At 41.1% G+C, this 23153-nt stretch overlaps 1 protein-coding gene and 1 pseudogene across 1 annotated transcript in view; one reads left to right on the plus strand and one right to left on the minus strand.

The window, feature by feature from the left end:
• The window catches only part of Skap1 (src kinase associated phosphoprotein 1), a 278274-nt gene that overhangs the window by 226474 nt on the left and 28647 nt on the right, over window positions 1-23153 (plus strand). Inside the window, exons 5-10 of the mRNA XM_027924587.2 lie at window positions 3656-3733; window positions 4683-4766; window positions 7596-7720; window positions 10435-10498; window positions 12664-12858; window positions 21663-21713. Coding sequence (XP_027780388.1) covers window positions 3656-3733; window positions 4683-4766; window positions 7596-7720; window positions 10435-10498; window positions 12664-12858; window positions 21663-21713 — 597 coding nt within the window. The remainder of the gene's footprint in view (window positions 1-3655; window positions 3734-4682; window positions 4767-7595; window positions 7721-10434; window positions 10499-12663; window positions 12859-21662; window positions 21714-23153) is intronic.
• Window positions 15420-15573, minus strand: LOC114083493 (U2 spliceosomal RNA; annotated as a pseudogene).

Raw genomic sequence — 23153 nt, forward strand, 5'->3', positions numbered from 1 at the left:
TCTTTTCTTTATATGGGTTATTCTGAGAGATTTAGTTAAGCACAGTGGTAGAGAAAGATTATGACACTAACACAATTCTGGTTTGTGCTGATATAATGTAATACACCCTTAGGTTTATCCAAGAGGGTCATTTATTCCCAGTAAATTGAAATCATTTCTAGTTTTTTATTATGGTGATAATATCGTTTTGCAGGAAATAAACAAAAAGCTCTTTTTTAATTATATACTTAAATATATTTTTTTGCCTTAAAATAGCAACTTCTAAAATTGTTTGTGGGTTCTTCTTATTTTTAATATCATCCTGCAAAGCATTTACATACTCTCTACTACACATTAAGTAGCTCTGGGCAGATCTGTTTGTTTGCCAGTAGGTGTGGATCCAGGCACATAAGACTCCTCTTGCTTCATCTTCCCATGGTCTGGCCGGACTTGTGCATCCACCAGTTCTTAATCAGTAGGACTCTGAGCTAACAGTGAAATAGGAGATGACTTCAGGGTCACAATGGCTACCCATCATCATGTGTGGATTTGTCTGATAGATCAGGAAGCTAATGAGATTGAGCTGAGTCAACTTGACATGGAGAACAACTCTGTCATTGTACTCACCACGATGCCTACACAGTCAATAGAATAGAGACTGATTTCATTCGATTGCCTATTTTTTATTTCATAGCCATTCTAAACATTGCCTATAATCCCATTTTTTTCCCACAGCCCATCAGGGAAACCAAGCAACAGAGTTCATTGATACAAATTCCCTCTAATGAGGATGAGAACAATATAACACATCTTACTAACTACGTACAAAAACACATCATATTTTTTAAAAATATTTCCAACTCTATTACTCTTCAGAATCTTGTTCGTAAACCACCAACTGAGAAAATTCAGCAATTCATTCAGTGCCCAATTTTAGCAAACTGAGATTGACTATAGGGGAGAGAAGGTGGGGATGGTGCTATCCCTCCTGTCCTAGAATTAGTGACTTGGAGTTCAAGCATCTCTGCTGTATTATGCCTTTGTTTTCTTGGTGGTGACATTCTTGGGTTTCAGTTGGTGGGGAGAGAAAAGCCTCATGCTGATAATGTACTGAAAGTAAATGAAATTAAATAAGCGAAGCAGTGCTCATCACTACTTCCTCCCCCCTGGGTAATTCAATTCAAGCTCTCTCTCTGATGGCAACTCACAGGGGCTGTCTCTGTCACCCCGCTGGGGCCTGGAGTCTTAACATCTAAATAAAAGTTTCACTCAAGCATTTTTTATGCTCCTGCCAGCAGGATCAGTGAGCTGGTGTGGCACATTAATGTAATATTCATACTCACAGACTCTCCCCGCACACGAGGCAATGTCTTCCCATTTTCATAATTATAGATGTTCCATAAAATGGCATTTAGATTTGCATTAAAAAAGGAGGTTTGAATTCTAATAGAACATTTAACATGTCTTTTATGATTCAGATTCTTGGCATCTTCAACAAGAAGCTGTGTCTCCAAGTTTAACAAGACCTTTAAAAAGAAAAAAAAAAAAAAAAAGAAGGAAAAACTTGTGAGAGAAGAGATGGAAACTCCAAGCTCAGGGGATCCTGTTTATCCTATCCCCTGTGTCTTTCATTTAAATTTTAGGTCTCCAGGAGCAATTTTTCCACGGTACTTCAGAAATTAGTTTTCCTTCAAGGGCCTACTCCGCCATCCTGTCCTCACCTCACCTATTGTCCCACCCCCAGTAGAATCTGCTATTTCTTGGAGCATGTTTTTAGAGGGACATTAGAATTTTCAGTGGTGTAGGATAAATGAAAGAATTCTAGAAAAATGAACTTTCCTTTGGTATGGTTCATCTCATCCACACACCCTGAGACCCATCTAGAAGAATTTACGGCAGCCACAGCCTTTGTAAACTATATAACATAAAAGTGAAAATAGTCTATGATCAAGGAAGTTAACAATAAGGACCCATTGAATAAAGAGACACATAAGCATACTGATAAAGAAAAAGGCTCCTCTGATCTATTCTTGAAACAGCCTAGAAGCAAAAGGTAATCCTAACTGCATTTTAAATTGTCTTAAAATAGCCAGGTGCAGTAGGCCACGTGCCTGTAATCCCAGCAAATCAGGAGGCTGAGGCAGGAGGATTGCAAGTTTTAGGCCAGCCTCAGACTCTAGGCAATTTAGCCAGACTCTGTCTCAAAACAAAAATAAAAGAATTGGGGCTGAGGCTGTGGTTAACTGCCCTGGGGTTCAAGCCCCAGTACCAAAAATAAATAAATAGTCTTTAAACAAAAAGTGGGTAAAGCACTGAACCAAGTGCCACCCCATAGCCAGCACTGAGTGAATGTTGATCACTGTAGGAGATGTTTAAAAGCCAATTGTTTTATTGAAAAAAGCATTTCACCTCAAAGTCTCAAGATAGCATATAGATGGCCTGATTGATTCATATGGTGATTGTGACTTACTTTCTTTTGTATTTGGTTTGCTTTATAACTTTTTTTAAAGAAGAGATTTGAATTAAAAAACAAGTAAATATTTAGATTCTGCTAGCCCACTCCCTTTCATTTTTCTTATATGGAATTGGGCTGGGGGTGTGCTCAGTGGTAGAGCCTGTGCTTTGATCCTGAGCCACAAAACAGAAAGGGAAGGAAAAGAGGGAGGGAAAAAGGGACAGAGGGTTGGTTATATTCTTTAAAGAATTTGGGGGGGAGAGGGTCTTGTTTTATTTTATTTTTGAGGAATAAACTCCTCCCTCAGTCTTTTGCCCCATAGGATAAGGATAAACCCTGTGGAGGAAGAAGGATTAGCATCTTGATTTTTTCAATAAATTTGTACCTAAGGAGGCTGTTGAAAGCCAAATGTCAGCAGCATACAACTGAAGGCTGATGTCAGTTCCAGGGTCTTCTTTTTATTTCATTTTTTTAAATTTTTTTAGTTGTCAATGGACCTTTATTTTATTTATTTATATGTGGTGCTGAGAATCGAACCCAGTACCTCACACATGCTAGGCAAGTGCTCTACCACTGAGCCACATCCCCATCCCAGGGTCTTCTCTTTTGTTAAGGCTTTAAGGACCCTTAGACTCCTTCCCATTCTTTAAAGAAACCAAGATTTGGCAGTTATTGCCAAGTTCACCTTGCATAGCCCTTCTTTGTGTGAACTTAATAAAATTTATGTTCACAGAGTGGCTTTCTGGGTTTTTTTAAAATTTATTTAAAAAGGAAGAAAGAAGAAAAAAGATGAATATATTCATTTTCCCCTCTGAGGTGACCACATTTATAGTGGAATCTATCAGTCATTAAGTCTTCTCTGAGCTGATAACTAGCCATTTGACTTTTGATTATCTCAGTGTGGATTATCCAATTTGTAGCTTATATCCACAGCAAATTCTTAATTCCCTGGAGTCCTTTTCCTGCCAATCAGTACATAGTTACGCTACCTCCCTTGTCACAAATTAATGTATGCTTAGATCATTTTAAGTGATATTAGCATTAGATATAATTAGGAAGAGAGAAAATTAACTTTTTCCCCAATCATATAGAAAATGTTTTATTTTGTGCTGTGTTTAGGTAATTGCCCTTTATACTCCGTCATTAATGTGAATTATCTAAAGTAGACTAAGTGAAATTTTGTCAGGTTTCAACAAAGCATTCTGCTGTTGTTCCTTTTAGGAATGGAAGACGTCATAAGAGGAGCTCAAGAACTTGATAACATCATCAAGCAAGGATACTTAGAGAAGAAAAGCAAAGGTATTGATCCAACCCAGAGACAGCAGAACATTCCCGGAAGGGAAATGATGAAAAAAAAAAAAAAAAGGTTAACTGATCAGGTACCCTCTCTGTGCCCAACACTGTGCTTGACAGACGTCTAGTGGACTCTGTCACTCATTAAATGATAAACTTAATGCGAGGAGAGGAAAGACAAGAAGTCTGGTGTTAGTATGTGTAGACTGCAGAGAGATGGCCAGAATCTTTAGCAGACTGGGAGCTCCCTCAGGATGGGGATTGATTAGGTTCTGCTCATACCTGTACTTGCAGTGCCTGCTACAAACAGGTGCTTAATAAAGCTTGTTGAATGAATGAATGATATTTTTGTTCTCATCTCTCAGTGAGCTCCTATAGTAGAGAAACTGTTTTACTAAGAGCGTAGCTTTTATATCATGCATAAAGCAGCACACTCCCAAATTTCCAACAAGCCCAACTCTTGATCTTTATTTAAACTTATTCCATTAGAATATAGAATAGGAACTACTAGGACTGAAGTCCCAAGATTGCCACTCAACTGACAAATTGGTTTAGCACCACCCCCCCAAAAAAAGAAAAAAAAAAAAACTTTCTCATGGCCATGGCCTGGAGTATCATTCTGGTTTGTCAAAGGCAACACGTAAAGATGTTGTGGAGAGTTTGAAAAGGACAGGATGAGATCAGAACCTGAAAGATATAAAGGAAGCTAGATGAAAAGACAGCTGGGAGGGCACAGAGCAGGCAACCCTGTTTAGAACTTGGACCTTAAACGGAGCTTGTCCTCTGGACTCTGAGTCAATATGGGATAACCTGTGGGAGTGAGAGGGAGGGTTTTACAGTCCATTAACCTGGGAAATAAAACAATAACACGCTGGACTGTGTGTAGTTGGATTTTACGGACTCTTCAGTGATTGTAGTTACCTGAATTTATGTCTCCTACTGCTGTTCTGTGTAGATCATAGTTTCTTCGGCTCTGAGTGGCAGAAGCGATGGTGTGTTGTCAGCAGAGGCTTCTTCTACTACTATGCTAATGAGAAAAGTAAGTGTTCTTCATTTGCACAGCAGCATCTCACTCCTGGATGCAAGCACTTCGTAAATTCTCAAGCACTTAGGTCTCCAGATAGCAGTCCTTAACTAACACCCAGAAAGGGACACGCTTAAGAAAGAAAGAGGCTTGGGCAAATAATACTTTTCCAGTCACCAAAAACAGATGTCAATTTAGAGTTCCACCTTTAAACATTAGGATAGTATAGTTGATATATCATATGGTTATCTTTTATTGAGACCAATAGCACAATATTTTCCAAATTGAATGTGTTGGTATACTTAAAAAAAAAAAGAAACCTCAAATTCTTTGTAGGCATTAATGAGATAGCTAAAATATAAATATTGGGGGATAGGTAGAGTGGGGGTGTGGCTCGGTGATAAAGTGCTTGCCTAGCATGCACAGGACCTTGGATTTGCTCTCCAGTATAATAATAATAATAATAACAACAACAACAACAATAACAATAATAATAATTCAGAGAAATATTTAAACAGCTTACCAGTGGCCCAGAAAAAGAATCCTAGGGTTCAGACTCTCTTAAAGCCTCTCCAAACTTTGAGCCTGACTATTGGGAAGTAATCCAGTGGACATCCCTAGAGCCATAGAGTGTTGAGACCCAAATGGTTGCTGTGCCCAAGAGACACCCTTCAGCCAGATGGCAGCAGCAGCAAAGTGTTGACTCAGGCCAGAGGCAGTTTTTTAATGAGCCACCACTGACTCAATCAAGCACAACACTCATGAGCTATCCCTAGAAGACCTCTCATCCATGTTTAACATAGTTGCTTAGTTCACAAGAGAGAGGAAAGGATATAAGCACAAGTTAAGGCAGCTACAAATAAACACAAGCTAAAAATTATTTTTGTACACTAATGCAAACTTTCAAGTAAGGGATACTGCTTGGTAGAGTTGGGCAGTCCCAGAAGTAATTTAGGAAGCAAGAGAAAAAGAGAGAGTAAATCAAGCATCCACTCTTGCAGGGGCTTCCTGTGCATCTACCACCTTCATACAGGGGCCAGTGATAAAGTTACAAAATAGAACTTTCTTTTTCCTTCCAATTATTTTCCATTTTGCCTCTGTTTCTCCTTTTTAAACCCTATTCCTCTCCTGGATATTCGGTCTAGAGAACAATCAAATACCTGCCCAATTGCCTTTGGACTTTCTGCCACCTTTGGTAGGTACTAAAGTAGCAGAAAGAGCTGTTGCTCAGTGACCTGGAATCCTTAAGATCTGCCCTTGACTTCATGGCAGTTGCCTTTCTCAGCCTCCCTGCCTGCAGCAGGTGTCCCTGACCTTTGTCTTCCAGTCACCATCCTGGATTCCTCAGAACCCTCCCATCCAAGGGTAAAGTGTGAAGCCCTGCTTGGAATTGATACAGCACACCTTGAAAACTGAGGAACAAATCCCCCTTGTCCTTCTACCCATCCCCACCCAGCCCACTCTCAAATCCAGCAACCACAGTTTCACCTCTGAACTCTAGGCACATGAGCCAGACAGGTGTTCTTTTCTTCAACCTATTAGGACATTTGGGCCATTGTAAAAAATGTCCATCATTTCTCCTGCATTTAAATAGATGGTTGGCATATCTGGATAGAAAGCCAGGTATCCTCTCTGTTCATTCAGAATCCTTTACACTCACTGGGAAAGAGGCGGGGGCTGGGGGGTGGGGGGAGAATAAGAGCAAGAGGCTCGGAGACTTTTATTGACCGTTTGGCCATCAGAGTGAAATAAAATCTGGTGACCAAAGAAACAACAAAACGTTTTAGTGGCCAGTTAGAACAAGGAGAGATACTTTAACAAAAAAGATTCTGGTGTCAAAAAGCACTGTTGCGCGGTTCCCTTCTCGACAGTTACTTCTTATTGCGCCCAGGACAATTTCTTAGTAAGTATAGTGTTCGTATGTTTCTTTTAGCTCAACCAGGTGAGGACAGTCTTTTTTTCTTCTTTTCTTTTCTTTTTTAATTTTGCCATCCCACTTTCTTCTTTACGTCATCATTAAAAAAAAACTCAATTTATTTCACCTGACAGGGGACACAAGCATCCCCCACACTGTGGATGCTGTCCTCTATGTGTCCTGCCTGACATAAAATCTTTCTGAGCCACCTCTTCTTTGCCTGTTTCTAATATTTTATTTTCAAAAAGTAAAAAAGAAGAAAAAGTGATAAGTAGAGTAGTGTCTCCTTTCTGTCACTCAGGGTCCTTTTCCTTTTATCTCCTTCCTTATCATCTAGTGACACTCAATAGTCCTCTGCTTCTTTCCTAATTTGTCCTCTTGAAAGGAGAATGAAATACTGAGTTTTAATTATTCTCCCTCTAGCATAAATTCCCACCTGAGAAGCAGGGGAGGGGGAAGAATAGTTTAGCCCAAATGCCACATAAAGCATGGGAGGAGATTCCAGGACCTTATAATGCCCGTGTGCTGCTGTCCCTCCCCTCAATGTGAGCTCTGCTGGCCCTGATAATAATGTTTCAGCTCTGTAATAGCCTTCAAGAGCCTCACATTTACAACCACACTCTCCCTACTGTAATAATTCCTTCTTTCTGTTATTATAGATCTCTTAACATTCTAATAAATTCACTGTCTCTGTTGGACTCTTTTGGTAAAATAACCTTTCGTGTTGCATTTCCCTAGCTTGGCAGTGATATCTGCCTGGCTGTCGCAGTAGCCTCTTCCCAAGCTTCCCTAATAACCTTTCCTTGACTGTTGTGGTTCCTCGGGGATGTAACAGCTGTTTCTGTGCTTTTATTTCACATACCAGAGAAGATGCCTTCCCCAGGCAGTTGCATCTCTCTAGGGATACAGGGAGTTTTCCTGTCTTGCAGGCAAGCAGCCCAAAGGGACCTTCCTCATTAAGGGCTACAGTGTCCGGATGGCCCCCCACCTACGAAGAGACTCCAAGAAAGAAGCCTGCTTTGAACTGACCTCCCAGGATAGGCGCAGCTATGAGGTAGGATGATCCGAGGAGCCGGTGCTCCTCCTTAGAGCTGCGGTTTCCTTCCCTGTTTGCTATGCTGGGTTCTATTCTCTCTTTTCAGCAGCTAAGACCCTCTTTCTTGCCCTGTCCTCACCTTTGCTATGTCACAGCCTCCCTTCCCTTCTGTTGCCACACTCATCCTAGACAGTGACTTCACTTGGCTTCTCTCTCTTCATCCCTCCCCTTCCCTGTGTCACCCTATAGGTGAGATTTCCTGTTCACCGCAGCAGTGCACCATCAAAACCCTTACTCACCGTCTCTAGTTTCACGGCTGTAATTCCCATGCTTATTTTTCAACTGATTATCCCTACTTTCTTCCATGAAAGTAGGAAAAAGGAAAATCTAACTCTATCCTAAGAAGTTATTTGTTGTATCATATTCATCTTGCTATCCAAAATGGCCTTCCTATATTTGGATGCATTGCATATCTCTGAAAGTAGTTTTAAGACATTGGTGACAGTGGTCACTGAGTAGTAATAATGATAACTAAGAGGCTAGAGGACCTTGTCAGAGCAAGAACTCATTCCTTGCTGTGTTCATTTGTATATATTTTGAATCTTTACCTCGTGCATTTATTACCCATTATAAAATAAATTGAAATAATAAAAATGTAAGACTGTAGAGATATATGGATTTTTTTCACTAAAAATATTTTTATATGTGTGTATATTGTTTCCTACTTGATAATTTTATTTTACCACAGTTCTGTTAAAGCAATGTTAGCAAAGCTCTAGCTAACTTATGAAAAAGAAAAAGCATGCTAAAAGTAAATTACCAATTTAAGTAACCCTTTGACTCCTCAGATTTTTCTCAGCTTTCAACGTTTTTATATTTCTACAGTATATTAACCCTTATTTGATTATGTGACCTAGGTCTGCATTATGTAATTTCTAGAATTTTTTAAAAACTTAAACTAAAGCTTTTCTATGGAGTTCTTTATAAACATTATATAACACAGACTTATGCATTGCATATGTTTCTGAGTTGTTTTTATTATTAAATTCTGATGATACTGCATCTGATAAAAGTTGATATGAAAATTCTAAGCCAATATTCCTAGAAAGTTTTTTATTGAAGTGTGATTTGGGGCCAAGGTTGTGGCTCAGTGGTATAGCACTTGCCTAGCATGTGTGAGGCACTGGGTTCAATTCACAGCACCACAAATAAATAAAAATAAAATAAAGGCCCATTGACAACTAAAAAAAAATTTTGAAAAAACAAAAAGTAAATGTGCTTTTAAGGAATTAAGAATGATAGGGTCTATTAACATAAGCATCACACAGGAACCTAGGTTTCTTATACAACATATATCTTTATGTTATTCTAATGACCAGATAATTAAAATGTTTTTCAGAAACAGTTATTTCAAGTTGATTCTTTTTTTTTTTTTTAATCATGAAGGGTTGATGCTTGACCAACCTGTTTTATTAATCAAAATGTAGTTTGTTTACTTCTTTTCTTTGGTCCATTGAATCCAGATCATTACTATGGTCTGTGGATTCTATCCTCTACAGTGGCCTTTAAATCTTTACCTTTCTTATTCTCACAGCCCTCACGATAGTTAAGTCCCTCTTGTTTCACCTAGAGGACCAATTCAACAGCCTTCTAGTTGATCTTCTGTCTCCAGAGTTGTCTATTCTAATCCCTCCTACCCAAACTATTGAAAGAGTCACCCTCTCCCTCTGCTAGAATTGGTAGTAGCTTCCTGTTGCCTACATTTCTGAATTTCTGTCACTCAGAGCCCTTCTACCAACTCTTCTCTGACCCTCAACTTCCATCTGTTATTATTCTCCAGGCAAGCTGGTCATCTTCCTGCCTTCCCCACACATGATGTTCTCATTCTTGTAATCTTGCCCATAATTATCCCTACCTGAAATGAACAGCTCCCTCCACCAGTTTCCACCAACGCTTTTTAAAAATCCAACCAGCCTGGTGGTGGTGCACACCTGTAATCTCAGAAATTCCAGAGACTGAGGGAGAAGATCACAAGTTTGAGGCCAGCCTCAGCAACTTAGCGAACTTAGTGAGACCCTGTCTCAAAATAAAAAATTAAAAAGACCTGTGGATGTAGCTCAGTGATAGAGTGCCCCTGGGTTAAATCTCCAGTGTCATAAAAATATATATAAATAAATATTGTTTTTAAATCCAGTCAAAACAGTTTTGCTTCAGCAAGCCTCCCTAATCTACTCCTGGCAACAATAAATGCTCCCTGTCTACTCACAACAACCAGTTGTGGGTTGCAGGTGTAGCTCAGTGGTAGAGCACTTGCCTAGCTCGCTCAAGGACTGGGTTCTGTCCCCAGCACTGAAAAGGGGAAAAAAAAAGTTCCATTATTATCAAATGAATCTGCTTTGTGATGTTTTCATCTCGTGTACATATTGCTTTGCTTTCCCCCGCCCCTGGTAAATTTTTCTCAAATAAATGCCACATGAAGGAATAGATAATAGACATAGACATAAATATCTGGACTTAAAGAGCTCTAATATCTGGGTATGCAAAATTGCTGATGGAAAAAAAATGGTTTGAATTTAATATGTGGTCTTCTTTCTAAATATTAAGCTAAAGCAGAGAATCCTGAGCTTTAAAGTTGACAAAAACTCACAGATAACTTCCCCTGGGCTTCCTTATCAAGATGCATGGAAATTTTAGTGAAGGTGATAAATTAATTTGCAATTTTTTTTCTGTAGTTTACAGCTACTAGTCCAGCTGAAGCCAGAGACTGGGTGGATCAAATAAGTTTCTTATTAAAGGGTAAGTGTTACTGTTTTGAAATACATAATATTTGGATCTGCAGTTGAAGTACTGTTCCATAAGTATCAGCTAGAGGTTTCCATGTGTATTTTTTCCTGCTTTCTCATCTCTACCCTCCCCACCATATGCCCTCATTTTAACAAAAACTACTGTGTATGATTCAGAAAGTAAGGAAATCATCAACCTGGAGATGAACTCTAATGTCATAGCTCGTCACCTGACATACAGGCAAGCCTTTACTACTCATAATCACTGAAAATGGGATCCTGAAAACCAGCTCAGCCCAATTCACTGCCTCCTAAAACCCCTTTCATTCTGGAAAGAAAATTCATAATATCCAACTTAGAGCCATTTTAATTGCAAACAAGGTCCAAAATCATCTTCTTTTTCAGTCTTACTAGGAAGTAGAAATCTAAATTAATATAGATGGTCATCAGAGACTTTGGACATTACAAACAAATTGCTATTTCCCAAGCCACAATAAAATGTTCCTTGCTTTGAGATGGGACAAGTCCTGCCTGAAGATATTAAATGACTGCTCTTAGAGTACCCTCTGCTGGCCAGCCTGCAGGCATAGCAGTAACAGTGGCCCAAGAAGCCTTTCCTGGGAGTGGCAATGTGGCAGATAGAAGCAGTCCACCTTGAGTGAATCACTTGGCATCAGGTAACCCTCAGGTACCCTCATGGCAGGACCCTATCTTACAGAAAGACAGGAACACCAACTTCCTACTTGGCCCAAGACACAGGGAAAAGCACGTCAACCTGAAAACTCCAAACTTTCTCTTCACAGATTTTATTCTAGTGCAAGATTTTATTGTGGATAAGAAGGAGCAAGCACCCGAGCTTTAATTACAAGAATTGCCTGTTTTACTCAGTTATGCCTTTGCTATCACAAAAACAAAGTATTGCATCCACCAGCAGCGTCACGTATAATAGACTGGAACTAGGCAAACATGAACATTGATGGCGAGACTACAGGGTACACTCTCATCTAGGTGCCTTGGATTTATGCGTGTAATATACCCCTAAGTGTGTAAACCTCAATAAAACTCAAAGCAGCTTTATTGAGCTGTACCCTGTGGTACTTTCAGAATCCCACATTGAAGAAATTATTCATTCCATTTTATTTTAAAACAAACAAAATAATAACATATGGTTTAAGCCACAAATGTGTCTTTGATCCTTTTTCTCATATGAAGTGGCACCAGAATTCAGATGAAAATTGTTGCAAAACCTTTATTAAAAGCCTAATCAAGCCAAACAGTTTTATTGTGTTTTGAAATGAACATCGGATGTTTCTCCATCTTTCCCTTCCCCAGGGTCTGCTGACTATACTCGCCCATTCTGTCGGGGCCCCTCAGCAGGGTTTCAGAGAGCAGAGACTCTGTGCTACTCAGAGAATGAGCCTTCCCAGTTCCCCATCAAAATAAAAAACAATCTCCCTCCCCTGCTCTGGTGCTCCCCAGTGCTGTAATGGTCCAACATTCTCTATGCAGTGACCCACTTAAGGTCAGCCAGACTGTACAGTTGCCAGAGGACATGGTAACTGCACTGTGCAGCCATTCCATTTGGTCTCGGATTACTGTTATTTTTCACCATACCCCATTTGGTTTCCTCTTCCACTTTTGCCCATTTTTTTTTCTCTCTCTCACTCTCTGGAAACAAACTTGTCTGAAATTCTGCGATGAGATCATTGGGGAGATGGGCTTCCGACAGCTCGGACACCCTACAGAAGAAGCCACCATGGAGGCCCTGGCTCTGTGTGCCCTGGAGAACTGCAGGCCATCACTCACCCGTCCAGTTTTCTAGTTGATGAGCAGTGCGTGTCATGCTGGCATTTCCTCTTCTGTCCTATTTCCTTCCCTTCACCTTGTGTTCCCATTCACACACCCATACTATTCAGGGCTGCTTCATCCTGATCAAGTTTTATTGCAAGGAAGGATTTATGTCGATGGTTTAAACCTGATGCAGTGCTGGTCTGGCCTTTTCTGTAGATTTCCTGCCACCAAGGCCCACATTAGAAATAACAGCACTTAACCTAGTGTTTCATTTTATTTTGACATGTTTTATTCTCTTCCCCCCTCCTCCTTCCTCTTTCCTTCCCTGCCTTCTCACTCCTTTCTTTTGCTCCCTACCTTGATTCATTCCCATCTTTGCCCTGGCAGATCTGAGCTCTTTAACCATCCCATGTGAAGAGGAGGAAGAGGAAGGAGAAGAGGAGGAGGAGATGTATGATGATATTGATGGTTTTGACTCTCCAAATTCTGGTTCCCAGTGCAGACCCATTCTCTTGCCTGGGAGTGTGGGGATAAAAGATCCTACAGAGGAGAAAGAAGAGGATATTTATGAAGTCTTACCAGGTGAGAAATTTCATCTTCTAATTATATCCCCCTCGTTTCAGAAATTCAACCTGGTGGAAGAACATGACTTTGGAAACTCCTAAGGAAGCCAGATCTAAACTTCATCCTCTGAAGGAGAGAATGTAGGGAAACATGATTCTCAAGCTCTTATAGAGCCTCTGCCTTACTCTGGGAGCAAGATGAGTTTGATCAAGGATTGTCTCATCTGTGCCACATGAAGTCCTCTATCATATATGTCAACCAAGTTCAAGGGTTCAAGAATACCCATATTGGTGTTCATTGCTTACCATGAGTTTGGGGGTCAGCCATCAAAAATCCTCTAGTTTCAACATCTTTTCTGTGGAATTGTGAGGGTGACAGAAAGTTGCCTCCAAAATATGAAGGATTTTGAAATCTGAAATATATAAATGCTAACCACCCTTTTGTGTGATCCAGTAAAACCCCACCAGCACAACTCATTATTACCTAGAAACAAATCACAGCTCTCAAGAATAAGCCTGACATGTATCTCCTCTGCCCACCATGCAGCAGCTCTAAGCTGTTGATCACTTTCTGTCCAAAGGCAGGATAAGTGGCACCTCAGAAAATGTAGAGTCATCATTGCTTCCACAGAGCCACTTCTGGTCGGGATCGGCAGCTGGCGAACAGTGCAGAGCACAGTGGGGGTCAGACTGTGGAAAAAACAAAGTCTGAGCCTTTTAATTGTGAGGTACTTAGACCACAGGAACGCTGAATCTTCAAGTCCATTCAGAAAGAGCATGCCTGTGGAAATTTGCCAGGAGTTCAGTGCTCTGCTAAGAAATTCAAGTTAAGCCTAAATTTATAGCAATTTAAACCTCCATCTCAAATGAACCTAGGAACTAAGGTAAATCTAACACTCAGGCCCCTGAAGACAGGGGTAGTTGCTAAAAGCATCATCAGTAGGCAACATATTTCAAGGCTTCCTCAGAAGAGGGTCCAACCCCCTTAACTCTGCATTCTGCCTTCATCTCTTCCCTAGGAGAGAAGCCATGTCATTGTCCCCTGCATCAAGGAGCAGGGCTGTGGCTACACATCCCCACCAAGGAGAGCCTGCTTCTTCTCCTACTACTTCCAACCTCTGCCAGTCCCCACTTCCCCAGCCTTTTTTTGTTGTGTTTTATTATGCAAATGATATCTTGGTTGAGGTCGAGCCATTTCTTGTGTCTGAAGTTAAAAAAAAAATGATAATTTCCTCAGCAAGTCATCGTCGTTAATGAAGTTTTACAAAAACAGATACAACCAAAGGAAAATAAAATTTCACAGGTGATAAATTTTTCCAATTTCCCTGGCAGAATTCGATAGGATTGTTAAATTAAGAGTGAAGGTGTCTGTTAGAAAGCAACGAGCAGTGATGGGTAATTTTATAGAGTGGAAAATTGAATCAAATTGCTACATTAAAACACAGCTCCTCTGAGAATCTTCCCTTTCACAGCCTGCTCCATTGCAACAGCAGGGTGCAGAAATGGATCTAATTCACAACACTCCCTAAAAGGAGATGCACTCCCCAACTTGGCCAGGATCTTCCTAGTGAGCTCACATTCTGCTCACTCCTGCCCAGGCTCAGGAAAAGTCCAGGTGACACTCCACTTTGGGTTACAGCTGTGGAAGAGTGCTCTGGGAAAACCTCCCTGAACCACTCAGCCTTCTGGGATACAATGGAAGGGCCTTTTATGCACCATGGATAGTTCTCAAAGGAGCCAGGGGAGAGGCTCAGAGATGCAGAACTAAGAGAGCAAAGGGAAAGAGGCCTCAGAAAATAAGATGAATTTGGGCTCAACCCCCACTTACCCCAGGTGGGGGCAATGAATGTATAACTGTCTTCTTAGCAGCCATGATTCTCCTGCCTCCTAAACTCTTACCCTCAGTCACTGTGGCACTGCCAAGTTATGGGGCATTACTCCAAAATTCTCACCAATTGAGTATTGGAGTGGACCCAAGGGCATGGAGACTAGTCTACATCTCAAACCACTAACCCTGAGTCCACAACTGCTGTCCATTAGGAGTGAGGAAAGCCACAAAGCTTTCGCCTGGGTCTCTTTCTGTAGGTTAGCAAAACAGCAATTAACTTGCATATGTTTCCAAAGGACAATGTTTACAGCCAACGGTTTCTTTCCAAAAAGCCTCTATCCATCAGAGTCCTGAAAGACAGCATTGAAGGTGAGATATGTGGACATTTAATTATGATATGTATATTGCAGCCACACAATCCCATCACCCAGCTTCCTTTCCACTCCACTCTTGTTGCTTCGGAAATGGATTTGAGTTTTGCATGTGCCACATCACTAGTCCTGGAGGAATTGAGAGGGAAGGTGAGGGGCCTAGCAGTGTCTCCCCTCTGCCACCATCTCATAAGACCACCTATAGAGCAGAGGCATATGAGAGACAGCACGGCACTGCAGGTGCAAAGCTGGCTGTATGTCACCATGGATCTGTGCTGCTGCCTGTTCTCTGTGAGGCCTCAGGCAAGTTACCTGCCCTCACTAATTGTCACCCTTGTAAAATGGGGAAAACAATAGCTGCTATCCTAGAGGGATATGGTGAAAAAGTCTAGAACTGACATATGTAAAGCCCTCAGCATAGAGTCCTGGCATGCGGGAGTCCTCAGTAAATGCTGGCTACTATTAACCTGGTGGCATTTAAAACTGATAAGAACAGATACTACACTTGATCTTGGCCAAAAGGCTGAAAAGCGATCTGGTGGTATTTAAAGAAGGTTTATGGCTTGAAAAGCTGGGGGATGGCTAGGTCCCCGCCCTCACCAAGCAGACTTGAGACAGTCCAGTTGGGCATTTGCAGCTATGTGTATGAAGCAGGTGAAATTGAAAATCCCGAGCAGATGGAATGTGGAGCGCACCTTCTGCTCAGGCCCATTTTTACTGCGAGGCCAGGTGCTGGGTGGAGGGACAGTGGACGGTAAAGTCGGATTGTGCTAACATTGCATACCCATCAATAGTCAAATGACTTGGGCCTCTCATTCAGTTCATTATAACAGGTAAATGTGCTTTGTGAAGGATATTTAGCATTGGTGATTCTGCTAATTCTCTTCTTTGGAATGGGACCTACAAAAGCCCTCCCTGTCCTTTTTTTTTTTTTTCTTTGTGGTGCTAGGGAATGAACTCAGGGCCTCATATATGCCAGGCAAGTGCTTTCCCACTGAACCACATCCCCAGCCCCTTGAGCCTTCACTGTGTCTATGGGGAAAGCCATGTAAGTGAGATCCTTCCAGAGTGTCATTGATATGGTCTTCCTAGTGGAGAGAAAAGAGTACAGAACATATATCAAGTCAATAAAAATAAAATTTTTTCCTGGTCAAAATAATGTATGGGTTATCAAATTAAATGCACTATATCACATTAATCATGAAATAATTAGCATTTGCTACATGGCTAGCATTCTTTTCCCCAAGAGGGAAAACCAGAGCACTCAAGGTTTTCAGCCAGACCACAAAAATGTTAATCCTGGAAAATACTGTTTCAAGGTTGGTATTCACTGGGATTGCTGAACATCCATGTTGAGCATATGGGGGCCTTTCATTTTTAGGATCTCATTTGTAGTAGATTAAACTTCAGGGAGCTACCTCAAAGAAATGCTAAAGCCATACACAGAAAATTGGAAACTTTCTGAGCCCTTTCTTATATCCCCTGAAGTTATTTTGCTGGCCAATACAGGCCCATTTCCCTGATTCCAGATTCCATCAAAGGACAGCTTTTATCAAGTTTCTTTTCTGGGGTCTCAAGACTGGAAGCCAAGAAAGTACCTGAAGGAAGAGCTGTAACTGGGGCCTTGTTGCGGCTACAAAAGCAACTGAATCAAGCTGTGTTCTCTAGAGAGATAAGAGCAAACAGAAAGGAAAACAAAGAGCCCTCCCTGAGAATTTCTATGCACATTCTGAAGCTGCCCGCAGCGCCCCAGGGGGTTATTATAGACCCAGAAACCAGAGTGCTTTATAATAAAGCATATAACTGGTTTTTTTTTAATTAGAGTCAAATGGAAACAAACATTCTGTGGAATTATTTTTCCCCTTGTACAGTTGTCCAGACCCATAGGAAGGAGGAATGGTGATAGTCAGAGAGCCCAAGAAAGAAAAAAGACAAAAGTTCATGAAGAGTGGACACTGTCACCAGCCTCCTTCAAGACTTCTGGCTGTTTATCTCAATGCCCTGCACACCAAGCCCCAACCACAAGGGCTGATAGGCCAGGGCCAGCTGGAACCATGCTGTTCCTTTTACCTAGACTGCCCAGGCCCATTTCAACCTATAAAACCCTACACGTTCTGCTCAAATGGATCCTGCTCAGTGATACCCTCCCAGATACTCAACTGACATTAAGCTTTTAGTTCTTATTACAGTGATTTGTATTCATGTCTTTATCCCCAGTTAATAGGTGCTCAGTTATTATTTGTGAAATTAAATTCAGTCCATTCCAAGTGTTGCCGTGAGCACAGATTGAGTTTAATATCTTATACATCAGGACCACACTGGGCTGGGGATGTGGCTCAATGGTAGAGCCAAGCAGGCATAAGGCCCTGAGTTCAATCCCTAGCACCCAAACCACATGTGCGCGCGCACACACACACAACCATTCCACAGAGATAGGATGCAAGTATTTTGAGATAACAGTTCAGATTACCTAATACACCACAGAGAATCACATGTGTTATTAGCCTCTTGATTTTTTTTTTTTTTTTTTTTTTGCAGTTGGGAGGCGGTAGTGGCAAAGAGTTGTTTTGTGTTTTGTTTTGTTTTGAAGAACTGGGGATTGAACCCAGGAGCACTCTACCACTAAGCTACATCCCCAATCCTTTTTATTTTTTTTTTTTTTTGTTTTGAGACAGGGTCTCATTAAATAGCTCAAGCTGGGGGCTGGGGATTTGGCTCAAGTGGTATCACGCTGGCCTGGCATGAGCGAGGCGCTGGGTTCGATCCTCAGCACCACATAAAAATAAATAAAGATATTGTGTCCACCTAGAACAAAAAAATAAATATTAAAAAAGAAAAGTAGTTCAAGCAAGTCTCGCACCTCACAACTCTCCTGCCTTGCCTCCCGAGTTACTGGAATTAGAGGCATACAACACCTCCCCCAGTTTTCTTGTTTTTCCTACATTATCCGAAGAGATGCAACAGCGCCCATGAGTAACAATGACTTGTGCACATCATGAAGTGATTTGTAACCACTTTTCTGCTTTTCCCCTTTGCACTTGCAGTCTCTCTGTATTTCTGTTGCATCTGTCACCAGAGCACCTTGACATCTGGTTGCACATTGGTACAATTGCCATTTTTTGAGCTTTTGTCACTTTGCTTGGTTGGGGAGAGATGATTTCCCCTCTTTCTGAGCTAGTCCTTTTTAAATGTTATTCTTTCTGATATTGTGTTAGCTGATGTCAGAGGGGTATCAGAGGAGCACTTCAGAAAGGAGCCAGGTGTCGTGAGAAGCTGGCTCTTCTCTGTCCCTCCTAGGTGGATTCCGTGTCCTGTTCTTCTCAGCCTCTCATTAGTGTCCCTGACATAGTGCCAAGAATGTTGATTGAAATCGACTCTCCGGATACTGATGCTCATTTGCGATGCCCCATGGTTCTCTTACATGTTCACACAGTTAACAGAATCTTCTTCAACTGTTTTCCCAATTGAGATGAGATATTTGGGAATCAAGTAGAGCATTTAATGTAATAAGTGGGCAGTAATCTTCAGAGGTTAATTTGTTTAAAACCTATGTAAGGTTGGGGTCCCATATGCCCTGTTAGAAGCAAGGACCATTATAATCTATTACTGTTTAAAGTTGAGCTAGCACATAAATTTTAATTCTCTCTTAAATGAAGATATATTTCAGTAGATGTAATGCTAAAATGCCTAATAATATTCTTATCAAGAAGTTCAATGAGCTCTTTAGCCTAAAAAATATTTTTCAAAATAGTCTTTTAAAATAAAGCCTCACATGACAGATGAACAAAAGTGAGAAATTTAGCCACCTAATTCACCCCCATTTTCAAGCAGAAAGACTTGGGGGGTTTTTTGTTTTGTTTTGTTTCGTTTTTTCCTGTTGCCATATAATCCGTTGTCTTGACGTTGGAGCTTGAGAGATACCAGTTTGGGTTCACAGAAGGGTCCTAGATAAATGGCACACCTCTATGTACGGTACCCTCTGAAGCCAAGAAGGTGTTGAGGGGTGTGCTTTCCACAACCAGCTGTGGAAGGTGCTTTCCTTCACTACACCACAGTGCCCCATCCTCAGTCTTCCAAAGACCCCAGAGGTACAGCTGCTGTTCCATCAACTGCAAGGTTTCTTTACTTGGGCCCACTTTCAGCCACCCGGGAAGGACAATGCTACATAGAACAGATGTGGGGACTGGAGCTTCCCCCTGCACATCCATCACTGTGGAGCCTAGTAATGGTGGTGAATGATATATAAGCTCCTGGCCAGCTTTCTTTCTAGGTGACTCCAAAGGTGCAGTGGAAATCAGAGTATCTGATCTGGAATTGAACTTCACAGAATAGATTCTATTTTTTTCCCTTTTTTTTTTTTTTGTATCATGACTAGATTAAGTGCTGTTGCCTGAAAGGATAAAGGAATCGAGTTTTACGTTTCATTTTTATCATTGCAAATACATTTACATTCTCCTTTTTTACAAATGCAAAGAGCAGGCAAGCCACTTTCAATAATTTATTTTAAAATCAATGCTAATGAGGTTATGTCTCGTCAGTGGCCGAGTTTTACAATAAAGTCTGATTTATTTAGAAAAGATCTTTGGTGTAGCTTCCCATCTAATGGTGGTGGGAAGGAGGTGGAGTAGCAGGCATGGTGACCCTCCAACTTCGGATCCAATTTGTAATTCACAGCGGAGATCTGACCCAATTTACATTGATTAGAATTGGGAGGAAGAGACAGCTGCATGCAGACAGCAGAGGTAGAATAAACCCTCTCTGCAAAAGTACCTAAGCACAGCAAATTATTGGTCTTTGTGATTGAGTTGTTTGATATCAGCAAAAGAGCTGCTCTCTGTCCAAATTATTGGGTGTCTCTAAAATAGGAGGTACTAACTCTTGCTCTAATGTCCTTACTCCGGTAAAATTAGCCCTGTGTCAAAAACGGAAAGCATCGTACCAGAGGAAGGAAGGAAGTGGACAAAGTAATGAGAAGACAATGTGCAAAGAATGATGTTTAATGTGATTTATTTCAGCGTGATCTGTTTCCTGTATTTGATTTTGCTCTTCCATTATCTCACATCTTTGTTCCTCCGGGAAGGGCTGGGGAGTACTACAGGTGGAAAGGGGAAAATCCATGGTGCTGGACCCAAAAGAATTTTTTAATCAAAGTGCTCCTTTCCCCATAGCATCCTCCAGGGCCAGGGCGTGTGTGTGTGTGTGTGTGTGTGTGTAAATCTTGGTACCAGGTGACTTACTTCCCCAGAGAATCAATCTCTTTATTTTTGTGAGTCACAATATTATTTTTCACATTAAGTCAGTTATTTTTAATATTCTAACATATTTTTAGGCTGTTTCTTCTCACCTTTGAACTTATAATCTCTCCCCCAACCAGTCTGACATACCAGAACTCTAAACCTCACATTTAAAAAATAAATAAAAGGGAATGTCCTCAGGACGTCCCCTCAAAGTTTCCATTTAGTGGCGTAACTGTGGAGAAGCAAGAGAAGCAAGTGCCAGAAGACCTAGAAAGAGAAAGGAAGGGGGATGCAGCTAGGAGAACCTAGCTGTTCAGCCTTCCAACCACAGCTTACCATGCCCTTGCTATGGTTATGTACATGCATGCGCACCCGCAAGGACCGGGAGTGGGGGATTGGGGGATAAAAGAACAGCAAGTGCATTTTTGTTTATTTTGCACCACCTATAAAGTAACTAAATGTAATTCTGGCATGTATACTTTCTTTATAAAGGCCCAGTTCCTATTTTATCAAGTAATATGAAGCCTGAGAAGAAACAGGTTAATGAGGGTTAGAAACTCAGGCCAATCATGTTGTGACTTTGGCCATATAAACACTTGACTGGAGTTAGACACTATCATTGACTTAGAATCCATTGGGAATCTACAGAAACTAATTAAAAGACCATTCCAACTGCCCTCAGGAGCTTATACTCTAATGAATAAGGCAGGCTGAATAAAAATTGTAAAAAATAACTACAAGCCCCAAGTACTAGAAACATAAAATTATGTACATGACCAGCCTCCACTACAGCTGAACAAACATAGATACATTAAGAACTAATTAATCACAAAGGGTTTAAACACCCACTTCCAAACTCTCTCTCTTTCTCTCTCTCCCTCTCACACACACACAAACACACACACAGATGCACACACAGACACACACACACACACACCCCACTTCCTAACTCTGGAGGGCCTAAAACCAAGCCAGATGCTTGCATGGAGATAATAAATATGGAAGAGAATTCCAGAAAGAAAGGAGAAATGGAGTTTGAGGGGAAAGGATTAGATTCTAGTAGTAGTAGTCAATAACCCCCAGGATTATAGACAGCACAAGGGCAGGGACCCCAACAGTCTCATCTGTTGCTTGCCCCCAGTTCCTAATCCAGCACCTTGCACATAGTAAACACTTCAAAATGTTTGTGAAGAATTGGAAGGATAGGGAAAGAGGACAGGGCCTGTTTGAAGGTGAGAGAGCTTTTTCAAAAGAAAAAGAGAACATAGTAATTAAACTTTCCTTAAACAAGAAAGCATGATGGACTCAGAGAAATGCAACCCCCTCAGTATAAAGAGCATGAGACTGTGCCCTACTGACCACTAATGCTGATCATTTGTCCCCTCAGATGAAGAGCACGATCTGGAAGAGGATGAACGTGGCACTCGGCAAAAAGGAGGTATAAGGGCACATAGATGCACAGCGTGGGGAGGGATGTTCCAGCCTGGACTCACTAATGAATAGGGTACTGAATAGAGTATATGACCCCAGAAGCCCCAAATAAAATGATCAGACAGGGATATACCTTAAGTTGAAAAACAGCCACCCATTCACTTTAATTAATGTTCCCAGAAGCACTAAGATTTATCCGAGACAGGGTGGGAAGCCAAAGCAGATATTTATTTTTTCCTATCAGTATTTCTTAAATCAGTACAGTGAAAATAGAATTGCCTCATCTCTAAGAGATCACGGGATTGAGAATGGAAAGAATGGAAATGTCTCTTCTCTGAGAGGCCCAGAGATTGCAAGTTCAGAGGGGAATGGAAATGTGTCAGATCTGAAAAGTGAACATGGGGTGAAGGATAGAATTGCCTGGTGAGGCTGACTTCTGATGGCCTGGTTTGATTCCAGGCACTTTTGGAAATGAATATGTAACAGGTTTGTTGAATACAAAATTACATCTTATTCATCCCAGACTGTTAACCATGCTTCAGGCTGTTAGTGAGCCCATCCTTCCTAAGGTCAGGTGCCCCTGGAAGCCTCTCTAAGTGGACCAAGGACCTATTCCTTCATTGTCAGTAAAGGAATGCTACATGTTGCCAGGGCCACCTCAAGGACATTCGTTCCATCAGCAGAGCCTGAATCGGGACTGATTTATATACTAGCTGATTTTTTTCTTACAGTCTAGGAAAAATTTAAGCTTCAGAGTTCTTTCTTTTTCCCTCCCTGCTCCCTCTCCATTTCTCTGATCTTACCTTTTTCCAATTCTCCTCTTTTCTCCTTCCCTTCTGCCTCTTCTTCCCTTTCTTATCCATCAGGAAAGCCCCCTTTTTCATTTTCTATAGGAAGTGAATCTTTAAAAGGATGTGGGTGAAGCTGGCACCTACCTGCAATCGCAGCTACTCTGGAGGCTGAGACAGGAGGATCTCAAGTTCAAGCCCAGCCTTAGCAAGTTAGCAAGACCCTGTCTCAAAATAATAATAAAAAAAAAGGGCAGGAGATGTAGCTTGTGATAATTGACACATGAAATTAAACCCGTTCACTGTTTTCTACTTGCTGTACAGAATTCCAACAGAAAATCTGTTCTGACCAACCCATGTCCCATATAAGTCTTTTCTCAACCAACTTCCATCACCAAAAGTGGAAAAGAAACACTCAGTATGGACCACTTGGGCAGAATAACTGTAAACTTCCTATGGTCAGCATTATATTAAACTCCATCAGGAACCAACAGTCTTCTGGCAAAATCTAAAATTCAATTTCAGACTCCTCCATCATCTCATTTCCTTCTTCTTCTTTTTGTAAATATTTTTTTAATTGGAGACAGACACAATACCTTTATTTTATTTATATATGGTGCTGAGGATCGAACCCAGTGCCTCATACATGTAAGGCAAGT

Source organism: Marmota flaviventris, chromosome 17 (assembly GCF_047511675.1).
Source record: "Marmota flaviventris isolate mMarFla1 chromosome 17, mMarFla1.hap1, whole genome shotgun sequence".
NCBI lineage: Eukaryota > Metazoa > Chordata > Mammalia > Rodentia > Sciuridae > Marmota > Marmota flaviventris.